Source organism: Sprattus sprattus (assembly GCF_963457725.1).
Source record: "Sprattus sprattus genome assembly, chromosome: 20".
Taxonomy (NCBI): Eukaryota; Metazoa; Chordata; class Actinopteri; order Clupeiformes; family Clupeidae; genus Sprattus; species Sprattus sprattus.
In genome coordinates this window covers 10,032,210-10,052,700 of record NC_137918.1, presented here as the reverse complement: position 1 = coordinate 10,052,700, position 20,491 = coordinate 10,032,210, and the positions used below count along the sequence as shown (strand labels likewise).

Sequence of the window (20,491 nt, the reverse complement as noted above, 5' to 3'; positions counted from 1 at the left end):
CAGCAACGCTTCCCGCTCAAGTTCCCAGAAAAAGAAACCTAAATTCAGCAAGTCATTGAGCGTAAAACAGTCTTCTGTAGAAAAGCTACCGACATCAGACAGCAATCTCCATTCCCGCACATTTTCCAGTACTGTTTGTGCCTAGTGTCCACTTTTCTGCTCCTCTCGCACAAAATAAATCTTACCGTCCCTGTCACGAACCAGCGAAGAGCAAAGTTCAACTTGATAATTAAGAAAGCAAATCCAGCTGGCTTTATTAAATGTGCTCACTATCCACTCAGTTGAACTGTCACAGTTTATCGAGTTCTTTGCCCATCTGTCTTCAATCCACAAGTGCTAACATACTTTGATTAACAGAATATACAAGATTACTTTACAGATTGCTCTCATATACATACAATGTATTGATAAACAAAAAGCACATTTATGTGATGAAGCAGAGGAGACCCTGATTGATGTTGAGGGTAATGGTAATGTGATGATTTATATAGAGATGTCTGTATTCATTGATGTAGGTGTGTTCTTGTATAATTTGTTCAACACACTCTGGCACAATTCCCTGTGCACTGCTTTCATTCCCATGTCTGATTTGTGTGGTTAATGTTTGCGATTCCTTGCTGCCCTACGCCAACCTGCATTTTGCATTTAGTATTATTAAGATTCTTACTTTTATTTGAATTATCTTTAGTTATGGTTGGCTGACATTGTGCATGCAGATTTGAGTTAGGATGGCAGGATACACATTAGTGCCTAACTGACTGGAGACAGCTGCAACACACTCTGTATGCTGTAACTGGGATCTGTAAAGGCCCTCCTTCACAATACAACATGCGCTGCCTGTAGCCCAGTTTAATTGATTTTGGGGATTTGGTATGTGTTTAGTTGTGATGAGTTATGTTTAGTTATATTGGCTTGTTTTAGTCATAAGCATAGTAAGGTTGGTAATATATTAATGTGCCTCTTTTCTTTCTCTCTCTCTCTTTCTCTCTCTCTCTCTCTCTCTCGGTGAACACTCTGTAATGTACTTGCAAGAGTTCCTGGTGCGCTGTTAGGCCAAGGTGTGGGCCCTGTTGTGTGACTTCTCTGTGACGGCTGAGGTTTGGAAATGATGTGCTAATGTAAAGCTGAAGGACTGGTTTAAGGTAGATGAAATACCTATGCTCACACCCACAGATTGTACTGCTGGGTTGGGTTTTTCATAGGCAGGTGAGGACTTAAAGGCACCCAGTGCAACTTTCGAGGCTTAAAAATAAACATTCAATTTCTAGTCTTTTTTACACGTAGCAAGTTTCAATAACTCCATACCATTACATACCGACATTCAAGCAGCAAAGATGAGACGTCGTTGTGTGGTGAGAACTGATAGAAAATCGATAACAACAACAATCGCCGCCATTTTCTTTATTTTTTGTAACCTACAATAAATAAAGCAGGCTTCCAGTCAATGGAAAAATGGCTTCTCCCCACCGGCAATTGTTGTTGTTTACGATTTTCTATCAGTTCTCACCACACAACGACGTCTCATCTTTGCTCCTTGAATGTCGATATGTAATGGTATGGAGTTATTGAAACTTACTACATGTAAAAAAGACTAGAAATTGAATGTTTATTTTTCATTGAATGTTTACATAAAGTTGCACTGGGTGCCTTTAAGGAAGAGAAATGCGGTGAGCCTCTCTCTCTCTCTCTCTCTCTCTGAGAACACTCTGTAATGGGCTTGGAAGAGTTCCCGGTGCGCTGTGAGGCCAAGGTGTGGGCCCTGTTGTGTGACTTCTATGTGATGTTTTTCTTTTTGTTTCCATGTTTGAGCGCAAAAAAATGAAACCAGACCTCTCTTGGTTCCAGACCCCATGAGAGATTCCGAGGGAATTGTGAGGGGGATCCAGAATATTGGCCTGGAATATTACTTTCAGCTGGGAAAGAGACAGACATCATTGCCCATGTTTTTTAGTGTTGTAAGACAGAAACCTGAAATCCCCCAAAGTCATCGATATCTCTTTGCCTCTCTCATTTTGTTTCCCTATCTCGACCCCCATCCCAGTTCTCTCTCCGCCATGGACACATTAACATCAAACACATGCGCTTCCCTCTCTGACTATAGGATACTTACACTGTCCATTAACACCCCTTTCCTTTTATCGATGAAACATTGTTTTCTGTGCTCTGATTATTTTAAGTCTGCTTCATCAACAAAGTTGCCACGATATGAAGGCTTTGTTTGCACATGACTTGCGGAAGGGCAGAATGTGTAGGCAAACATGTGATTGGTGTACATTTCCAGAAAACTTTTAAATGAATCAATCATTAGAGGTGATTTATTGGTCTTTAGTCCTTACTATTATTATACTAATCTCTTCCTCAAAGTATGTTTTAAGCATTTTGACCTTCAATAGAATGAAAAGGCAGCTATCACCATAAGGTGGTTTGGTGTAGGGTTGAGAAAAAGAGACAAGGTCTTAGCCATATTAAAGCATTTGCACACCATACACTATGTCATCCGAACTTCACCCGACAAACAACAGGCACTATCACAGACTACCAAATGCCTGGATGACATCCAGCACTGGATGAGCAACAACTCACTACAGCTAAATGGTGGCAAGTCTGAAGCACTTCTTATTGGCACGCCCCACCAAATTAAAAAGGCTGGTATCACCCAAATCACCATAAATGGCCACCCCACCCCTCTCTCCTCACTCGTCACAAACCTTGGTGTCAAGCTGGACTCTTCATTGTCCTTTGATGCACACATCAAATCCATCTGCCAAACTTCATTCTACCACCTAAGAAACATCTTAAGGCTGAGACCCTCTCTTCCCAAACATGCTGCAGAAAAGCTGGTGCACGCATTCAGTACCGGTTCTTCCAACACGCACACTACGCACGTTGCGTAGGGCCCCGCAAATTTATTATTTATAATAAAGGCCCCGTGGAAAAAAAAAAAAAAACGTGACAACGTAACTGTCCGTCGCGGACGTCAGATAGCTACCCATGCGCATCATTAGTGTGTAGAAAGATGAAGCAGAGCTATCCCTCGGGGAATGAAAAAAGGAAGGGGGAGGAACTTGAAAATGAACTGCGGGAGCAGCAGTCAGGTAAAGCCTCCTGGTGGGAGAGAGGGAGGGACAGTCCGTGTTAGACCTACATCAACAGGGCAGTGAGCCCTTGGGGATCCTCAGTCTCTGTGTGCGTCTTGCTAGCTTCTATAATTTTAGTTGTAGCCTTGTATAGTTACAACTGCACTTAACAAAATGGAAACTTTGGAAAGTAATGGATACATATTGACTAAGATTGAAGTTTGTTTGCTTGGATAGCCCACAGGCAAATATAGACGCAGATACGATTTATTCTTGGTGAATAAATACAACTCGTGAAATATTATGACAATGGTGCTAAATAATAAACACTTATTAATAGAGTGAGATCATACCGAGAAATATCAAACTGTTGCTTGAAGTATTGGTTTGATGTTTCGAGGTTAGTACGTTGTTTATTATGGCATTTTACTCTCCTTTCATTTTATAAAGACACGGTCATTGTAAATCGAAAACATGTCGTTTTGTTAAGCTCAAGTCTTCTCACGACTCAATTTGTTTGCCTAGCAACCACTTCAACAGAAAACGGACAATATGGATCTGCTAAATAAAATGGTTTTAATTCCAAGTGATTCAGAGTTTGTAGTCTTTCTATAACAAATAGTTGCTTCTTCCGAGAACCTTGGCATATTTTCACTGGACCATTGAAGATTTGAAAGTTACAACCAATGTGTGTGTTTTCATGTTAGCATGGGAGCTGGTAAATTAACTGTTGATTGTAAATAGGCTGCCTTTTAAAGATTTTTAGGTCTTTGTGTTTTTTCTCTCAGTGTTCACACTTTTCTGCTGATTTGGGGCCGTATTCACAAAGAATCTTAGGGCTAAAAGTAGCTCATAAGTGGCGAATTTAGGAGAAACTCCTAAAAATAATGGGCGTGTCAGTCTTAAATTTAGGACTCCTATTTTTTTTTACTAAGAGCAATTCACAAAATATTTTATCCCTAAAAGTAGCACCTAAGTCTAGGACAGCTTAAAACTCCTCATGAGGACTCCTAAGTCACTAAGACCTATTCACAAAAAGTCTTAAAATGGCTGAAGCCAGACGTAACGTGTTGGAGACAATGAACGACTCTGAATTGTTGAGAAGATATCGTTTAAACCGTGAAGGCATCAACATTTTACTAGAATTAGTGCGGGATGCAATCACGTCTCCAACTATCCGAAACAACCCAATCAGTCCGGAAGTTAAATGTTTGATAACATTAAGATTTTTGGCTACGGGGAAAATGCAACTTTGCAACGCAGACGACTTCAGAATATCGCAATCATCAGTAAGCCGATTCATTCATCAAACAATCACCGCACTCTGTAGACCACACATTGTACAACAGTTTATCCGGTTCCCTTTGGACAATCGCCTACTTCAAAGGATCAAGGTCAATTTCATGGCGTTTGCAGGAATGCCCGGTGTCGTGGGTGCCATCGATGGAACACATTAAAATAATTGCTCCATCCAGAGATGAGGACGTCTTTGTAAACCGCAAAAAGGTACATTAAATTAATACACAGATAGTGTTTGATCCAAATTTCACAATCATGGATATTGTTGCGAAGTGGCCTGGATCTACTCACGATTCGCGCATTTTAATGGAGAGCGCGGTCTGCGCCAGCTTTTTGAGCGGCTCCATGTACCTGCTGGATGCCACTTGGGTGACAGTGGCCATCCATGCAAGACATGGCTTTTGACACCCTTCCTCAAGCCACAACCGGGAGCACAGTTGAACTACAACATGCAAGTATACGCATGAGGCCTATTTTGGTGACACAATACCTGTAGCCGCGACGGCTCTTTTAAAGTCCACTCCGCAATCTCCATCCTACAATGTGACTGGAGCGCATACCACCGCTTCTCGCAGTCATCGACAGAGCGACACACGGCAGGGAATGAAGCATTTATGTTAACACATATGTCCTCCCATGCCTCACGCATAGTTTGCAGGGTGCTTTAATTATTACTTCTTTGATTTCATGCAATTTCCGTGTTTTTTTCGGCAATTTCTCTTTCTCTTAACGTGCAAAGCGTCATTCTCGTTGGATGCACAAACTTGTCATCATACGTGTGCATTCTGCTAAGTGCACTGTCCATAACTATTTAATATGACTTCATTTGAAGCCTAGGTTATTCTCTTATTTTCTGTTTATTTAGTGGGATCGTTAGGGGGATGTTAGGACTGAGTTTTTAATGAGAGAGCCTGTCAACAACCAATCACCGTCCTCACCCCTTCTAAACTCGTGCATGAGAAGCGACGTCATCCATAGCAACGGAGTTTTTATCTTAAGCTTAGGAGTTGGTATTATCCTTAGTATGAGTAGGTCTCAGAGCCGTTGTGAATCACTTTTAAGAAATTACTCCTACGTAAAAGGTTTTAGCGCGAGTTAGGAGCACTCCTAGTGGTAAGATAGGTACGTAATGCTGACTGAAAAATAAGTGGGTATATTCCGTATACCTGCGTATATACCCTGGACTACACCACTGATTAACACCCTTTCCTTTTAAAGATGAAACATTGTTTTTTGTGCTCTGATTATTTTAAGTCTGCTTCATCAACAGAGGTGCCACAATATGAAGGCTTTGTTTGCACATGACTTGCGGAAGGGCAGAATGTGTAGGCAAACATGTGATTGGTGTACATTTTCAGAAAACATTTCAATGAATCAATCATTAAAGGCAATTTATTGGTCTTTAGTCCTTACTATTATACTTTACTAATCTCTTCGTCACAGTATGTTTTTAACCATTTTGTACTTAAATAGAATCAAAAGGCAGCAGTTATCATAAGGTGGTTTGATGTAGGGTGGAAAAAGATACAAGGCCGTATTAAAGCATTTGCACACTATACACTATGTCATCTCACTACACTTGACTATGTGTACGACAGTATATAAGCTCAGTATAAATATGAACTAAAACCTTTGTGTTATAGTGCAGAGGGTGGCCACCATTTCATGCATGTTAGTGACTTTCCCGGTCATGTAAATGAGGTGGTCATGTAAAGCTGAAGGACTGGTTTAAGGAAGAGGAAATACCTACGCTAACAACCACACATTGTACTGCTGGTTCTTCATAGGCATGAAGTAGTTCTTGTTTTTAGTGCAGGTGAGGAGAGAATAGCTGTGAGCTTGCCCACTTCCTTTTTTCACACAATGTCTGTCCTTTCTCCTCTGTGTAAACTCTCTCTCCCTCCCTTTCATGTCTTTTTTCCCCACTGTTTTATTATCTGTCCTGTCTTCATCGCTTCATTTGCCTTGAGACGTCAATGACATCACTAATCAATGATACATTGACGGACAGTACTTTAGATACATTTTTGTTATCACTAAACATTATCATTTACCCTTTCATTATTTACCTCACTCCAGTATAGGTTTTTATCAAAATGAACTGCCCTGTTCCCAATTGCAGAAGCATCTGATGGTAGGACTCCAGATTCTGAACGCAGAGAACGAATACATCTCCTATGACCATTTTTTTTTCCAGACTGAAGAAGAATGTTGATGGTATATGTGAGTGAGTGTGACCTCAGTTTAGGGTTGAATTGTTCCCACCCTGTTTTATTTTGTAAGGATATTTAGAACTGTGTTTTCACAGTTCTTATATTATGTGAGTGTGTGTGTGTGCATGAGAGAGAGAGAAAGAGCCAGAGTGTATGTGTTCGTGTGTATGTCTATGTGGTCTGTTTCTACTTTTATGACTCTTCAGCGCCCCCTAGAGCTGTGCCTTTGAAGTCAGTTCTGGCCTCTTCTTGAGCCATGTATGTGCCCTTGCTGCAAGTATTTGGAGACATGTGTCTGACTCATTTAATGTGACCTGCTAAGTTGGAGACGTGTGTCTGCCTTATTTAATGTGACCTGCTAAGTTGGAGACGTGTGTCTGCCTCATTTAATGTAACCTGCTAAGTTGGAGACGTGTCTCTGCCTCATTTAATGTAACCTGCTAAGTTGGAGACGTGTGTCTGCCTTTTTTAATGTGACCTGCTAAGTTGGAGACGTGTGTCTGCCTCATTTAATGTGACCTGCTAAGTTGGAGACGTGTGTCTGCCTCATTTAAAATGACCTGCGTGGGGCCCTTGTGGGGTTACTGGAAGAGTGGGAGAGAAACCTTAGACAGCATTTTGCATCAGATGATCAGAGAAGATCTTAAAATCTATTTAGCTCCCATGGGGACTTTCTTCACCTTTCTACATGTAATCAATAGTCAATAAATACAGTATCTTCAAGAGGGTCATGTAATCATCTTTCACTCTTAGTCAATAAATACAGTATCTTGTAGAGTATGTTTCATCTTTTAAAATGTTGACAGACATAATGTAGTTGTATGAAATGTTTTATGTCATTTATTAGACTGTATCTGTATATTGGAATAAAGTGTCTGTTTACAGCGGTTTACAATTCCAATTTCACAGTAGGTGCAAGACTCTGTGGCTTGTAGGCCTCTCCAGGTCTCCGTCTAACCATCAGACGACCATGTGTTGGGCAAAGCTGAAAATTGGACTCATCAGAGAAGACGAACTAGGAGACCCTCCAGTCCGCTTTGGTTCAATCCTTATGGTCTTTTACAAACCTCAGCCAGGCAAAGTACAACGTTGTCCCGGAAGAAAAACTTGCTTCCTTTTGCTCTGACAATGTTCCCCAACTCTGAGAAGTGTTTTTTCCAGCAGGGCAATGCTCCATGCCACACAGCCAGGCCAGTAAAGGTGTGGATGGAGTATCACCAGATCAGGACCCTGTCATGGCCAGCCCAATTTCGAGACCTGAATCCCATAAAAAAAACTCTGAAATGTGATCAAGAGGAAGATGGATGGTCACAAGCCATGAAAAGAAGCCGAGCTGCTTGAATTCTTGCGCCAGGAGTAGCATAAAGTCACCCAACGGCAATGTGAAAGACTGGTGGAGAGCATGCCAAGACACATGAAAGTTGTGATTTTAAATCAAGGTTATTCCACCAAATATTGATTTCTGAACTCTTCCTAAGTTAAAGCATTAGTATTGTGTAGTATAAAAATTAATATGAGCTTGTTTTCTTTGCATTATTCGAGATCTGAAGACACTGCATCTTTTTTTGCTATTTTGACCAATTGTCATTTTTCTGCAAATAAATGATCTAAATGACAATATTTTTATTTGAAATTTGGTAGGAATGTTGCCAGTAGGTTATAGAATAAAACAAAAATGTACATTTTACTTTAACACATACCAATAAATAGTAAAACCAGAGAAACTGATAATTTTGAAGTGGTCTCTTAATTTTTTCCGCGGCTGTATATGTCATTTCTGTACTGCCGGCCCAACCATAAACATTTAGCATGACTACACGAAAACCTGTTGTCCACACCCATTCTTCATTAGATTCTTGGTGCTGTTATTCATCAGTTGGGGCAGATAACTTCTCCAGCACTTCAATTTCAGTGCTGACATCTACAACAAAGAATGACAGTCAGTCATCTTTCTCGTGTGATTTATGCCGGCAGAATGTTTCCAGCCCAACAGACCCCTGAGAAAGCATTTTGATCAGACTTAACAACATCAGTGTCCAAGCAAGGCTTTGGAATGAGAGTTTACTGTTCATGCTGATGGATATGGGATATGATAAAGATCTGTGGAGATCCTGACTTACCCATGCTAAACGGGAAGACGGATTCAATCAGCAGTGTGCGATCCAAAATTTTCGGTAGCCTCACTCTCAACTGTGCCTCAATCCATTTCTTGCAAAGAAAACAAAAAAGATTCAAGTCACAGAAACATTTTGTTTAAATATTCAATGCAATATTCAAGTAATCTATTCACCTAAGTAACTGAAGTTTCCTAAAGAATTTTCATTTATGAACTTCAAATGTAAAAATTAACATACGTTCAGTTTTTCGAACATATTCAGCATCCTTTTCTTTGCATTTTTGAACATGGTATGCTTTATTGACTCAGTGTGTTCTCTCAGTACTGTCTGCTTCCTCGTCATGGATCCCGGTCCAGTGCATTCTACAGCCTCTGCAGCCAAACAAGCAACATTTGGTTTAAATTACCGAAATTACATTTTGCATTACACATAACTCTTCAAATAAATCTTCCTGGAATTAACAACAATTCTATTGACTTACTATTGTAGCCAGAAACCATCTGTTTGTTGATGATAACTTCGATTGATTCATATATTTCCTTCTTTAGATCCGCAATCTCTTCATATATGTCATGCTTCAGCTTGGCTTCCTGTATATTTTCATGAGAAATCAAGGAAATATTGCCTTCAGCAAACAATAGTATATTTTGAAAACATTCTTAATATAATTATTTATCAGCATTACTAAAGTAACAGCAGATTCCAGTTAAAAAGCCTCAAAAACAAGTGGTTGTGAGTCGAGGCTGCTCCGGCCCTCCCTCCCTCCGACGCACTGCCTATGGGAAAAGGACCAAAAAAAATCCTGATGTATAAATGCAATTTCCTTGTAAGTCGCTTTGGATAAAAGGGTCTGCTTAATGACTAAATGTAAATGTAAATGCTATATTTTTTTCTGTCAGATTCTACAACTAGACCATCTGATCTGCCTTTGAATGTCATTGTCCAATCAGGTAACAGGTAGTCAAGGCAAAAGTCGTGCTTCAAATGGCCCCGCCCCTTCTAGGCGATTTGGGGTGAAATTAAATTTGCCCCAGACCTCTCCCATTGACTCCCATGTTAAAGTAACACTATGCAACAATTATACTTCAGGATTAGGGTTAGGATACGCAGTTTTACCTTTAAAAAAAAACAGCTTGAAAATTGGGGCGCTACAATGACTTTTAATATGGAGAATCGCCTCCGTGCCATTGCCATACCAGGGTCTATAGGCATATTACTTCGTTCTGTAGTTTTGCAGGTGGCAGCCCGACTTGTTTACTGTCTGCCGATCTAGTAAGTAGCTTATTTGCCGTCTTGCTTTGTCTTGTGTTGTACTTGCTTGATGTTTGACTGTGTAAGGACAGTCGTTGAGTAACTAGTTTGTCATAATGTCAAAGTCAGCACATTTCAAGAGATTTCGTTAGTTTTAGCTGCTAGCATACCGTTAGCGAATAGCTATTGATCCGTTGTGCTGCTTTAAATCCAATTTTTCACAAAACAGAGCTCTCAGAATTCTCTATGGCTTCCGGGAGGGCTCGCCCCTCCATGCCGTGTCATAAGTAATGGACGTAAAAGCCTACAAGGACGTCACACAGCTTCAACAGAGTCATGTCCAGATGGCTCCTGTTCATTGCAACAAATACATTCACTCTTTGACAGAAACTCCTTTTTAGTCGGCATACTAATGAAGATAAACTGACAACAAAAAACACTTAGGACTTCCTAGACCAAATGTATCCATTCAACAGGTTTCTACAAAGGGAGGGAAATTGGAACGAAAGAAAATCGCGGTCGTGAAGTGGCTAACATGGTCTGTATTTCTATATACCACTGTCACTTTTCATAGGTTTCACAGTGTAAACTTACACTGAATAATTTTTTATGTGATGACTTATTTTGTTTTGTAAGCCAATACTTACAAGATCAGCCAATAAATATCATTGGGTTTTACTAATGTTGTACCCTTCTTTATGTTGTTACTGGACGTATCATGTGTCCTGTTAAGCTATGTTGCATCATACAACATTTGAGACATGTGGATAAGAAAAAGTGGGATCATTTAAAGGTGCATTAAGGATTAATAGCTATTCGCTAAAGGTATGCTAGCAGCTAAAACTAACGAAATCTCTTGAAATGTGCTGACTTTGACATTATGACAAACTAGTTACTCAACGACTGTCCTTACACAGTCAAACATCAATCAAGTGCAACACAAGACTAAGCAAGACGGCAAATAAGCTACTTAGATCGGCAGAGGGTAATTTAAGTCAGGTCGGCGGGCTGTGGCAGGCAAAACTACAGAACGCAGTTATATGCCTATCGACCCTGCTATGCCATTGGCACGGACGCAATTCTCCATATTAAAAGTCATTGTAGCGCCCCAATTTTTTTTAAGCTGTTATTTTAAGGTTAAACTGCTTATCCTAACCCTAATCCTGAAGCATAATTGTCGCATATTGCACCTTTACTGTGAAGCCACATCATGTTTGCTTATAAAGGCTCCTGGATGCAACTTTCTTCTATAGCGTTCCACCTGTAACTTGCTGCTCTAGCTTTGTAGCAAGAGGGGAAATATTACTGTTGTGTGCTGCAAATCGTGGACAAAAAGGTATTGTTGTTTTGTAAATCGGCTAATTTAATGTCCCTACTGAATAGGGCTGGGCGGTATGACCATAAACATATATACATCTATGTATGTCTATGGGTATGACGGTATACCGTGCAATGGTAGAATTCCGGGAGAGATTTGGCTATACCGTTTCAACCGTGATATACTCTTATTTTGAAATCCAATCGATTTTTTTTGTTTGAAAATGACCTCAAAACTATACATCATCTGACTTGCTGTACAGTTACTCGTCAAAATGATAGAACACATTCCTCCAAAATACCTCTTTAAATATTTTGTAGCCGTTTCGTGATTTCCGCTTAGAAAAAAAAGTTCAAAGATTCAAGATTCAAGATTCAAGATTCAAGATTCAAAAAGCTTTATTGTCTAGTATGTTGCCATACTAGAAAATTGTCTTTTGACTGAAGGCTTGGAGGTGTGTGTGAGTGTGTGTGTGTGTGTGTGTGTGTGTGTGTTATTTGTGTGAGTTCTTTGAGGAATGAGTGTTCTGTGTGTGTATAGCTATGGGGATGAATGATTTTTTGTAGATAGCTTTCCTGGCCAAAGGCATTCTGAATCTTCTGCCAGAAGGAAGTAGATCAAAACAAGGATGGAGTGGGTGGGAGGGATCTAAGAGGATGGAGTTGGTCTTCCTTCTCACTGCCTGGATATACAGATCCTCCAGCGCTTTCTGGTGTATTCCTATTAGCTTGCTTGCTTGCTTAGTTAATCTAGTAAGTCTGCTTTTGCTTGCGTTTGTGAGGAAGCCGTACCAGGATGTAATGTTGCAAGTGATGATGGATTCCACCAGAGATTGGTAGGCAGTTGACAAAATGTCTTTACTGACATTGAAGGTGTCTAGTTTCCTCAGGAGATACATACGTTGTTGTCCCTTCTTGTAAACCCCATCTGCATGCTGGCTAAAGGACAGACGTCTCTGTGACACGGTATTTGAACTTCACCACCTGTTCAACTTCTTGTCCTTCCAGGGTCAAAGGTGAGGAAAGTGGATGTGGAGTGTTAGATGCCCTCCTCCTATGGCAACACAGTTCTTTGGAGCAGAAGTTCTTCAGGCAACTAGACCTTTAAAGTTTCAGGTGTTGCATAGCAACCCATTACTTGCTGAAGTTAAATGACCGGACTACTTGCGGAATGATATGTAAAACATGAATTCAGAATCACAAACCCCTTCCAATGAAGGTCATTACTTTTTCGCAGCAGTGAATATAAAGAAATTACAGACCTGCAAACGTCGGGGTGGCCCATTCAAATCAACTGAACGTTTTTTTTTTACATTCTGAGCCGTATAATACGACTGTCATGCCTACTTGTTGAGTAATCGTCGACAGTTGGGAAAGATTTAATCTACGGAAAAAAATTGACTGAAAAGTGTCCAGTGTAGCCTTTTATTTGCGGATTCTGTTCCATTTTTCTCAATGATGGTCGAATATGATTTGGTTATCGGTTGAGAATTGAAAAACGCTAGTGCTTTTTATCCAGAAAAACCGCAGCTCCATCTTTGGCTTGCGTTTGTTTACTGGCCAGTCTTCACCTCACCAATATGGCAACGGCCTGAAACGGTCAATGGGGCGTGTAATGGCCAACTTCTTAATTTTCTTATTTTAACATGTGGCCATGTAAGAAAATATTTTTCTCATCATTATTGCGTTAACATACAAACAAACATTGAAAAGAAAGTTTTAACACTTGATTTATCTTCTGAAAGTACATTAAAGAACCACTGAAAGCCACATAAGCACTGGACTAAATGCCACTACATGGACTTGGATTTTAATCTTACTATTTGAAGATTCAATGGAAACGTTCAGTAAAAAGTAGTAACTATACTGGCCACTATTGCTAAGGCCAATAGCCTATTGAGGCAGTATCGTTTCTGCACCTTAGTGTTCTTAAGGGTCAATTAATAAATAATCTTACTGTATAGACTATGTCTGTGGACACATTTTGCCACCTCTGAAGTGTCCTCTTTTTCACAAACTCAAATCTGGCCACCTACTTATAATATACCGTGATATATACCGTTACCGTGATATAAATGTACATATACCGTGATAGAAGATTTTGGCCATATCGCCCACCCCTACTACTGAATGGCTCACATTAATCATTATCAAAAAAATTCCCCCCTGAGAATTTTTTCAGGAGCCGCCACTGCTCCGCATTATACTGATATGCACCACACTTTTGCATTCTTTATTCTTTAAAATAATCTTCATCATTACATAAATTAACTTTTTTATTATTGTCTAAATCAGCATGGCCTTCCCTTCATCTTCATGCATAGAGCCGTGGATTTCCACCCCAGGTCAACAGAAGATTCCAAATGAAGCAATAAGACCAAAGAGGGGAGCAATACTGAACATACATGGCAACCTCACTAAAGTTAAATGGATTCATGGAATGCTGATTGTTTCACCACATTAGTCAAATGTGGAGCACGTAATAGGAACATGTATTTACAAACGAATAATGACGTTTTTTTTTCTTTCGCCATAGCCATTTGGCATTGGACTGATATTTGCACTGTACTATTTGGTGATATATTTACCAAAAATACAGAGATAGAATGGTGTAAACACTCTCACTTACCTCAGCCTTTAAGAACCTCAGAATGTGAGTCATTGCTGCAGGGTTGCTGTAGACCTCAGTGACAGTGATCGAGCAGATACTGAATTGGCGGACCTTCTTCCACACTGACTGTCCAGTTTCCCCTTTATTTCTGTACACATAACATTGACCACATGTTACACAGGGAGATTCTGGATGAATAACACTTTTTTTAGACTACTGTAACAATACTTACGGAAACAAGGCATTAAACTTTTCATTAATGCTTTCATACATTAATTCAGCCAAAGCCTTGTTCAAGTCTCTTGTTTCTCCATTATTGAACTCGAAGCAACCTTTTTTTCTGCAGAAGGATGATAGAATCTGACTGTATCCACGTCCATCTTGGTCTGTCTAAGGAAATTATATTGAATGTTTCATTCATGTGTGTGGATTAAAGCATGGTAGAGCTATAGCAGTTTCACAGATAATACCATAATATAACTTTTGTATTCTGCCAAGTAGTAGTGCTTACTGGTGCATCCACGTTTTTCTTGGTTATGTCAGCACATTCCCTCTCTGACTTGTTAACTCCATCTGAGAGGCAGTTCTCCAGTTCATCGTAACATGACTTTAAACGATCATCCCTTAGACATTCCAGTTCATCCTCCAGCTTCTTATTCAGTTCACTCTGCAGCTTAGCTTTGTCCATATTCTGAAACACATACCACAGAACCACCTGAGTTTCTCCTCAAAATAAGACTTTACAGGCAACACAAGGACACCTTCATTAAAGATGACACTAACCATCTCCTCATTGTTATCTTTTGATGTCTGTATGAGGGACAGGACCCCTAAGGCACTTGTTAAGTACTGTGAGGCCACTCTGTTGGTATGATTGAGGTTAAGACTCCTAAGCACCTCTCTCAGCTTCGGTATTTCTTCAGGTTTTTTCCAAAGAAAAAAAAAGAAAGAAAATACATAGTGTCTTTGTTAGCTATAATGATTACATTGACTCTGGTCAGTTTGTGCTCAATTCATGAAATAAATAATCTCCCTTTATGGGTGATGATGAACTGATGATGCTTTACCTGTGTCCTCCTGTTTCAGATATGGCTTCTTTGAGCAGAACTCCCATGAGCTTACAGTAAACACTGAAATGCTTTTGATGTGATTTTTCTGAAAAAAATCAGAATCAGTCCGTCAGCTATATGATCACAAAAATCTATGAAAAATACCTCCTGGGTGTGAAAAATACCTCGGGTGGAAAGTGAGCTCTAAAGGTTTGTTTCACTCCATCCTTGGCCCTGCTATTCCTGTGCTGTATGCATTTATGCTTTTTCTCTGACTCCTAGGAAAAAGGAATAGTAATAATTCACTTTGTATTTCATCTTGCATAGATCTATCATATAATGAAGCGGTGTCGGTTTGTATCCTTTTTTTCACTTACATTGTCCGCTGTGATTTGTAAATCTTCATCCTTTAGCCTAAGGGATGTGAAAATAAAATATGTCAATGTTGTAGTTTTCTGCGTAATGTTTTAAACCTAGTAACTTAACAAACCAAACAAACAGTACACTGAAAGAAGATACAAAAAGACTGACTTTAGTGATCTCATGTAAGACCGGGGATCCATAGAATCAGTTTTGGTGCAGATGAAAGTGATGCCAGTGCATGCCCCTCCCTGTACCATATCTGTCATGCTGCTCTTCAGGATCTCCCAGGCTGCCTTGTCAGATGCGGCTCGATTGATATCACTCACAACCCAAACAAACGTGCACTTCCTTAACATCTGGAAAAAATATATTGTGTTTGCTGTTTGTTTGATATAATGGAATACATTTCTCATGACAAACAACAAGTTCAGTATAATCCAAACCGGTTTTATCGATTCAGTATGAAAAATAAAATAGGTGTATTGAAACTATAAACTATATTTAATTCTTTAGAAAATACATTCACTTGCCAATTACGAGATATTTCATGTAATTGGAACCTACAGCTTTGCTAAAACTATTATACTAGCAACTACAGCTTTGCTAAAAGAATAGAATGAAAACATATGAATAATAATACATGCTTTTAATGAATTCATATATGAATGTAAAAAATGGTTTGTTTAATGATGTGACACCCTGGTTCTCTCTCCCTGCTGGTCATTCAATGCCAGGTTTGATTATGCTGCTGTCTCTCAGTTAACCTTGACGATCAAATCATTAACTGCACCTGCTTTTGCTTAATCTGGCTTTCTTATGTTTTGTATCAATACTCATCATTTTCCTGTTTGATTGGGTGTGAAATTGTACTGTCAATATGGTGTCTAATCCTGAGGTCTGAGACAAGAATCCTGTGAGTTCCTTTGAGTAATTTGTCTCATTCTGCGATAACCTGCACATGCATCCATAATCTCCTTCAATTTGTGACAAATACAGTGAGCACTTACTGATTTCCACATCTTGTCTCTGGTCTGATTACAGTCTCCATTTCCAGGAAGGTCAACTAGCACGATGTTCTGTAAAATCTCTTTGTGATCTGGGACTTTAGAGTCCACCAAGATCAGACTCAAGATGTTGAATATAAGGACTGATAGCTTCAGAGAGATCTGAGGCCTGTTTGACCATGGAATTAGATTGATTACGTTACAGTTTTTCACAAATATGAGCTGTAAATAAACTCACTTGAACTCACATATAATTTACAGCTACAAGAACTCTAACTTACCTCAAACCTTGAGATGGTTTTAGTGGTTAACTTGAGCAGGGCTGCAATAAATGTTGAACGTTCGTCGTTCATGAGTTCATCAAAGCTTTTTCCAGTTGCATTCTCTCCATACAGTGCTTTGATCTTGTCTTCTGCCATTTTGCAGATGGTTTCATCCCTTTCCTCTGGCTTCTCTGCTAGAAAACCTACAAGTTTTTTAGCTCATTTTCCCAATCCTACAAATGAACATGAAGTATATTTCAGTGTTAATCTTAAACATAGGATGTGAGTTATAACAGTCCAGTATGACAGTAGTAATGTTACAGTTGTAATAAACCTTTTTTGAGATGAACTCAATAGTTGCTGTGTACTGGTCTCTCTCATCCCCAGCCTCCATTTTTATGATGACTGATGTACAAGCATCCAGTGTCCCTGTCGGTAACAGCTCCTCCTCACCTAGGATGGCATTTATCAGGGAGCTTTTACCATCTCCTGTCCTCCCAAACACACCGATAGTGGTTTTCTGTATCGTTTTCTTTAGCAGATCTGTCATAATGTCCCTGGATACAATAAACAAACAAGTAGTTCATAGATAGATAGATAGATAGATAGATAGATAGATAGATGTATAGATAGATAACTAACAGCAGATTCATAAAGACATTATCATGCATGTTAATTAGTGCTATTTTACTGAAACAGGCAATGTACCTGATGAAGTTCATGAATTTTTTGTTCTTTGTTGTTTGTTTTTTGATCTTGGAATGTTCTTTGATATTCTTCTCAAATCTGTGTTGAACCTGTGCCATGACTTGTTGTGCTTGCTGTATGGCTGCAATCTCTTTAATCTCTATAAATGAAAAGACCATAAGACCATGAACAACATCTGTTATTTGACAATAACCTGTACTGAGAGTAAATGTGAAAGTCCATGTCTGACCAACATGAGAATGATTTAAGTCATACTGCTGTTGGATGTGTGTAAAACCAAACCGTTCTACCAAACCACCGTGGTGATCCTGTTAGCATTCAGCCATAACTGTTGTTATCATTCAGCTACTAAGCTAACTATTCAAGAATTCCTTAAGATGTTCTTATTATTTATCACCATCATTTAATTTGTGAAGCAGATGGATGTAACACAGTTTTTACCATGAAATGATGACACAATCAGTAACTAGTCTGTTATGGGTCCATATGGTAACCATCAGAAGAGCCATTCTTCATTCAGAACAGTCATTCTTTAATAGAAATGTTGACATTTTTAACGTGTTTTATCATAGGTTCCTACCTCCTGTTCTCTTCTTCCTCTTCCATTCTTCCTCTTTGTGAGAATCACTCTCTCTACCTCTTTTTGCTGTCTGTGTGCTCTCTGTAACTAATGAGCCCCCTGGTATCACCCCAATTTCCTCACAGGTGAGATGTCTTCCCCCATTCTCCTCCATCATCTTGTCTATCTTCTCAAGGAGTTGAAGGACCTGACTGAATCTGAAATTCTTATCAAATGTGTGATGCCTCATCTTACACTCCTTTATGATCAGGTCTAAAAGGTCTTCTCTTTCACCAGCGTCAGATGTAGAGACATGTTGGACACTTCTAACAGTAGTTAGTACGATGGTATAGTTCATGGCCTCATGGCTGAACAAGTTCAGTATGTCTTTCACTTTGTCTCTGTCCTCCTCTGAGAAGTTGTCAGGCTGCAGCACCAGTAGAATTACATGAGGCCCTGGAGCAGAGAAGTACACACACTCTTTCACTGCCTCCGATAGCTCATGTTGTGTGCGTTGGGGGTGAAACAGGTCAGGGGCCGTATTCACAAAGCCTTTTATCTTACCACTAGGAGTGCTCCTAACTCGCGCTAAAACCTTTTACATAGGAGTAATTTCTTAAAAGTGATTCACAACGGCTCTGAGACCTACTCATACTAAGGATAATACCAACTCCTAAGCTTAAGATAAAAACTCCGTTGCTATGGATGACGTCGCTTCTCATGCACGAGTTTAGAAGGGGTGAGGACGGTGATTGGTTGTTGACAGGCTCTCTCATTAAAAACTCATTCGTGACGTCTCTCTAACAATCCCACTATATCGACTGAAAATAAGAGAATAACCTAGGCTTCAAATTAAGTCATATTAAATAGTTATGGACAGTGCAGTTAGCAGAATGCACACGCATGATGACAAGTTTGTGCATCCAACGGGAATGACACTTTGCACGTTAAGAGAAATATAAAGCGATCAATATAAAATATGGCAATTGCATGTAATCAAGGCAGTAATAATTAAAGCACCCAGCAAACTGTAAGGCTATTATATTTCCAGCCCTTGACCACTTCAAATATCAGCACATGCGGCCCTTTAAGCCCTCCAATCTTAATTGATCAAAGCGAAACGAACGTGAAACGTATAGCCTAAGCGAAAGCCTACTGGTCCCAGGACCAATAGCCACTGTCACCCCAGCGGCATCCAGCTGGTAAGTTCTCAAAAACCTGCTGCAGACCGCTCTCCGTTGAAATGCACAAGTCATCGGTACATCCAACTGTTGGATGATGTGGGGTCTACAGTGCGTTGATAGTTTGATGAATAAAACGGCTGAATGATGATCCCCAGTGTCGTCATTTGCGTTTTCCGCGAAGCCAAATAGGCTATCTTTATGTGTCCAAACATTTCACTTCGGGACACATCGTTGTTTAAAGGCGTCATTGCATCCCGCGCTAATTCTACGACAATATTAATACCTTCACGGTTTAAGCAATGTCTTTTATCAATTCCAAGTCGGCTGCAGCCATCTTACGATTTTTTGTGAATAGGTCTTAGTGACGTAGGAGTCCTCATGAGGAGTTTTAAGCTGTCCTAGACTTAGGTGCTACTTTTAGGGATAAAATATTTTGTGAATTGCTCTTAGTAAAACAAATTAGGAGTCCTACATTTAAGACTGACACGCCCATTATTTTTAGGAGTTTCTCCTAAATTCGCCACTTATGAGCTACTTTTAGCCCTAAGATTCTTTGTGAATATGGCCCTTGGACTCCATCACTTCTTTTAAATCCCACCTCAAAACCCATCTTTTTATATCTGCCTTCTCCTAAAGTCCTGGGGCCGTATTCACAAAGCATTGTATCTTACCACTAAGAGTGCTCCTAACTCGCGCTAAAACATTTTACATAGGAGTAATTTCTTAAAAGTGATTCACAACGCCTCTGAGACCTACTCATACTAAGGATAATACAAACTCCTAAGCTTAAGATAAAAGCACCGTTGCTATGGATGACGTCGATTCTCATGCACGAGTTTAGAAGGGGTGAGGACGGTGATTGGTTGTTGACAGGCTCTCTCATTTAAAACTCATTCGTGACGTCCCTCTAACAATCCCACTATATCAACTGAAAATAAGAGAATAAGCTAGGCTTCAAATTAAGTCATATTAAATAGTTATGGACAGTGCAGTTAGCAGAATGCACACGCATGATGACAAGTTTGTGCATCCAACGGGAATGACACTTTGCACGTTAAGAGAAAAAGAAAGCGATCAATATAAAATATGGCAATTGCATGTAATCAAGGCAGTAATAATTAAAGCACCCAGCAAACTGTTAAGCTATTATATTTCCAGCCCTTGACCACTTCAAATATCAGCACATACGGCCCTTCAAGCGAAACGAACGTGAAACGTAGCCTAAGCGAAAGCCTACTGGTCCCAGGACCAATAGCCACTGTCACCCCAGCGGCATCCAGCTGGTAAGTTCTCAAAAACCTGCTGCAGACCGCTCTCCGTTGAAATGCACGAGTCATCGGTACATCCAGGGGTTAAAGTGGGCCGGAACGCTCCGGTACTCAGTACCGGCACCTCAGATAAATTAATAAATAAATGGATTCTTAAAAAAAAAAAAAAAACATTTTTTTTTTTTTTTTTATGTTAAGGCCAGTCTCG

The 20,491-nt window shown here is 39.7% G+C and overlaps 1 protein-coding gene across 1 annotated transcript; it reads right to left on the bottom strand.

Annotated features, from left to right (window-relative positions):
* Window positions 1–8,429: 8,429 nt before the first annotated feature.
* On the bottom strand, window positions 8,430–19,625 carry LOC308381566 (nuclear GTPase SLIP-GC-like; the record flags this gene model as incomplete). Its single annotated transcript, XM_080859161.1, is given in 20 exon segments — window positions 8,430–8,510; window positions 8,710–8,797; window positions 8,944–9,077; window positions 9,188–9,296; window positions 13,904–14,033; window positions 14,118–14,275; window positions 14,397–14,576; window positions 14,669–14,802; window positions 14,953–15,040; window positions 15,120–15,212; window positions 15,312–15,389; window positions 15,462–15,653; window positions 16,305–16,403; window positions 16,405–16,470; window positions 16,583–16,776; window positions 16,779–16,797; window positions 16,899–17,121; window positions 17,273–17,411; window positions 17,853–18,426; window positions 19,614–19,625. Coding segments are annotated over 20 exon segments (2,766 nt in total). The 3' UTR covers window positions 8,430–8,454.
* Window positions 19,626–20,491: the final 866 nt, after the last annotated feature.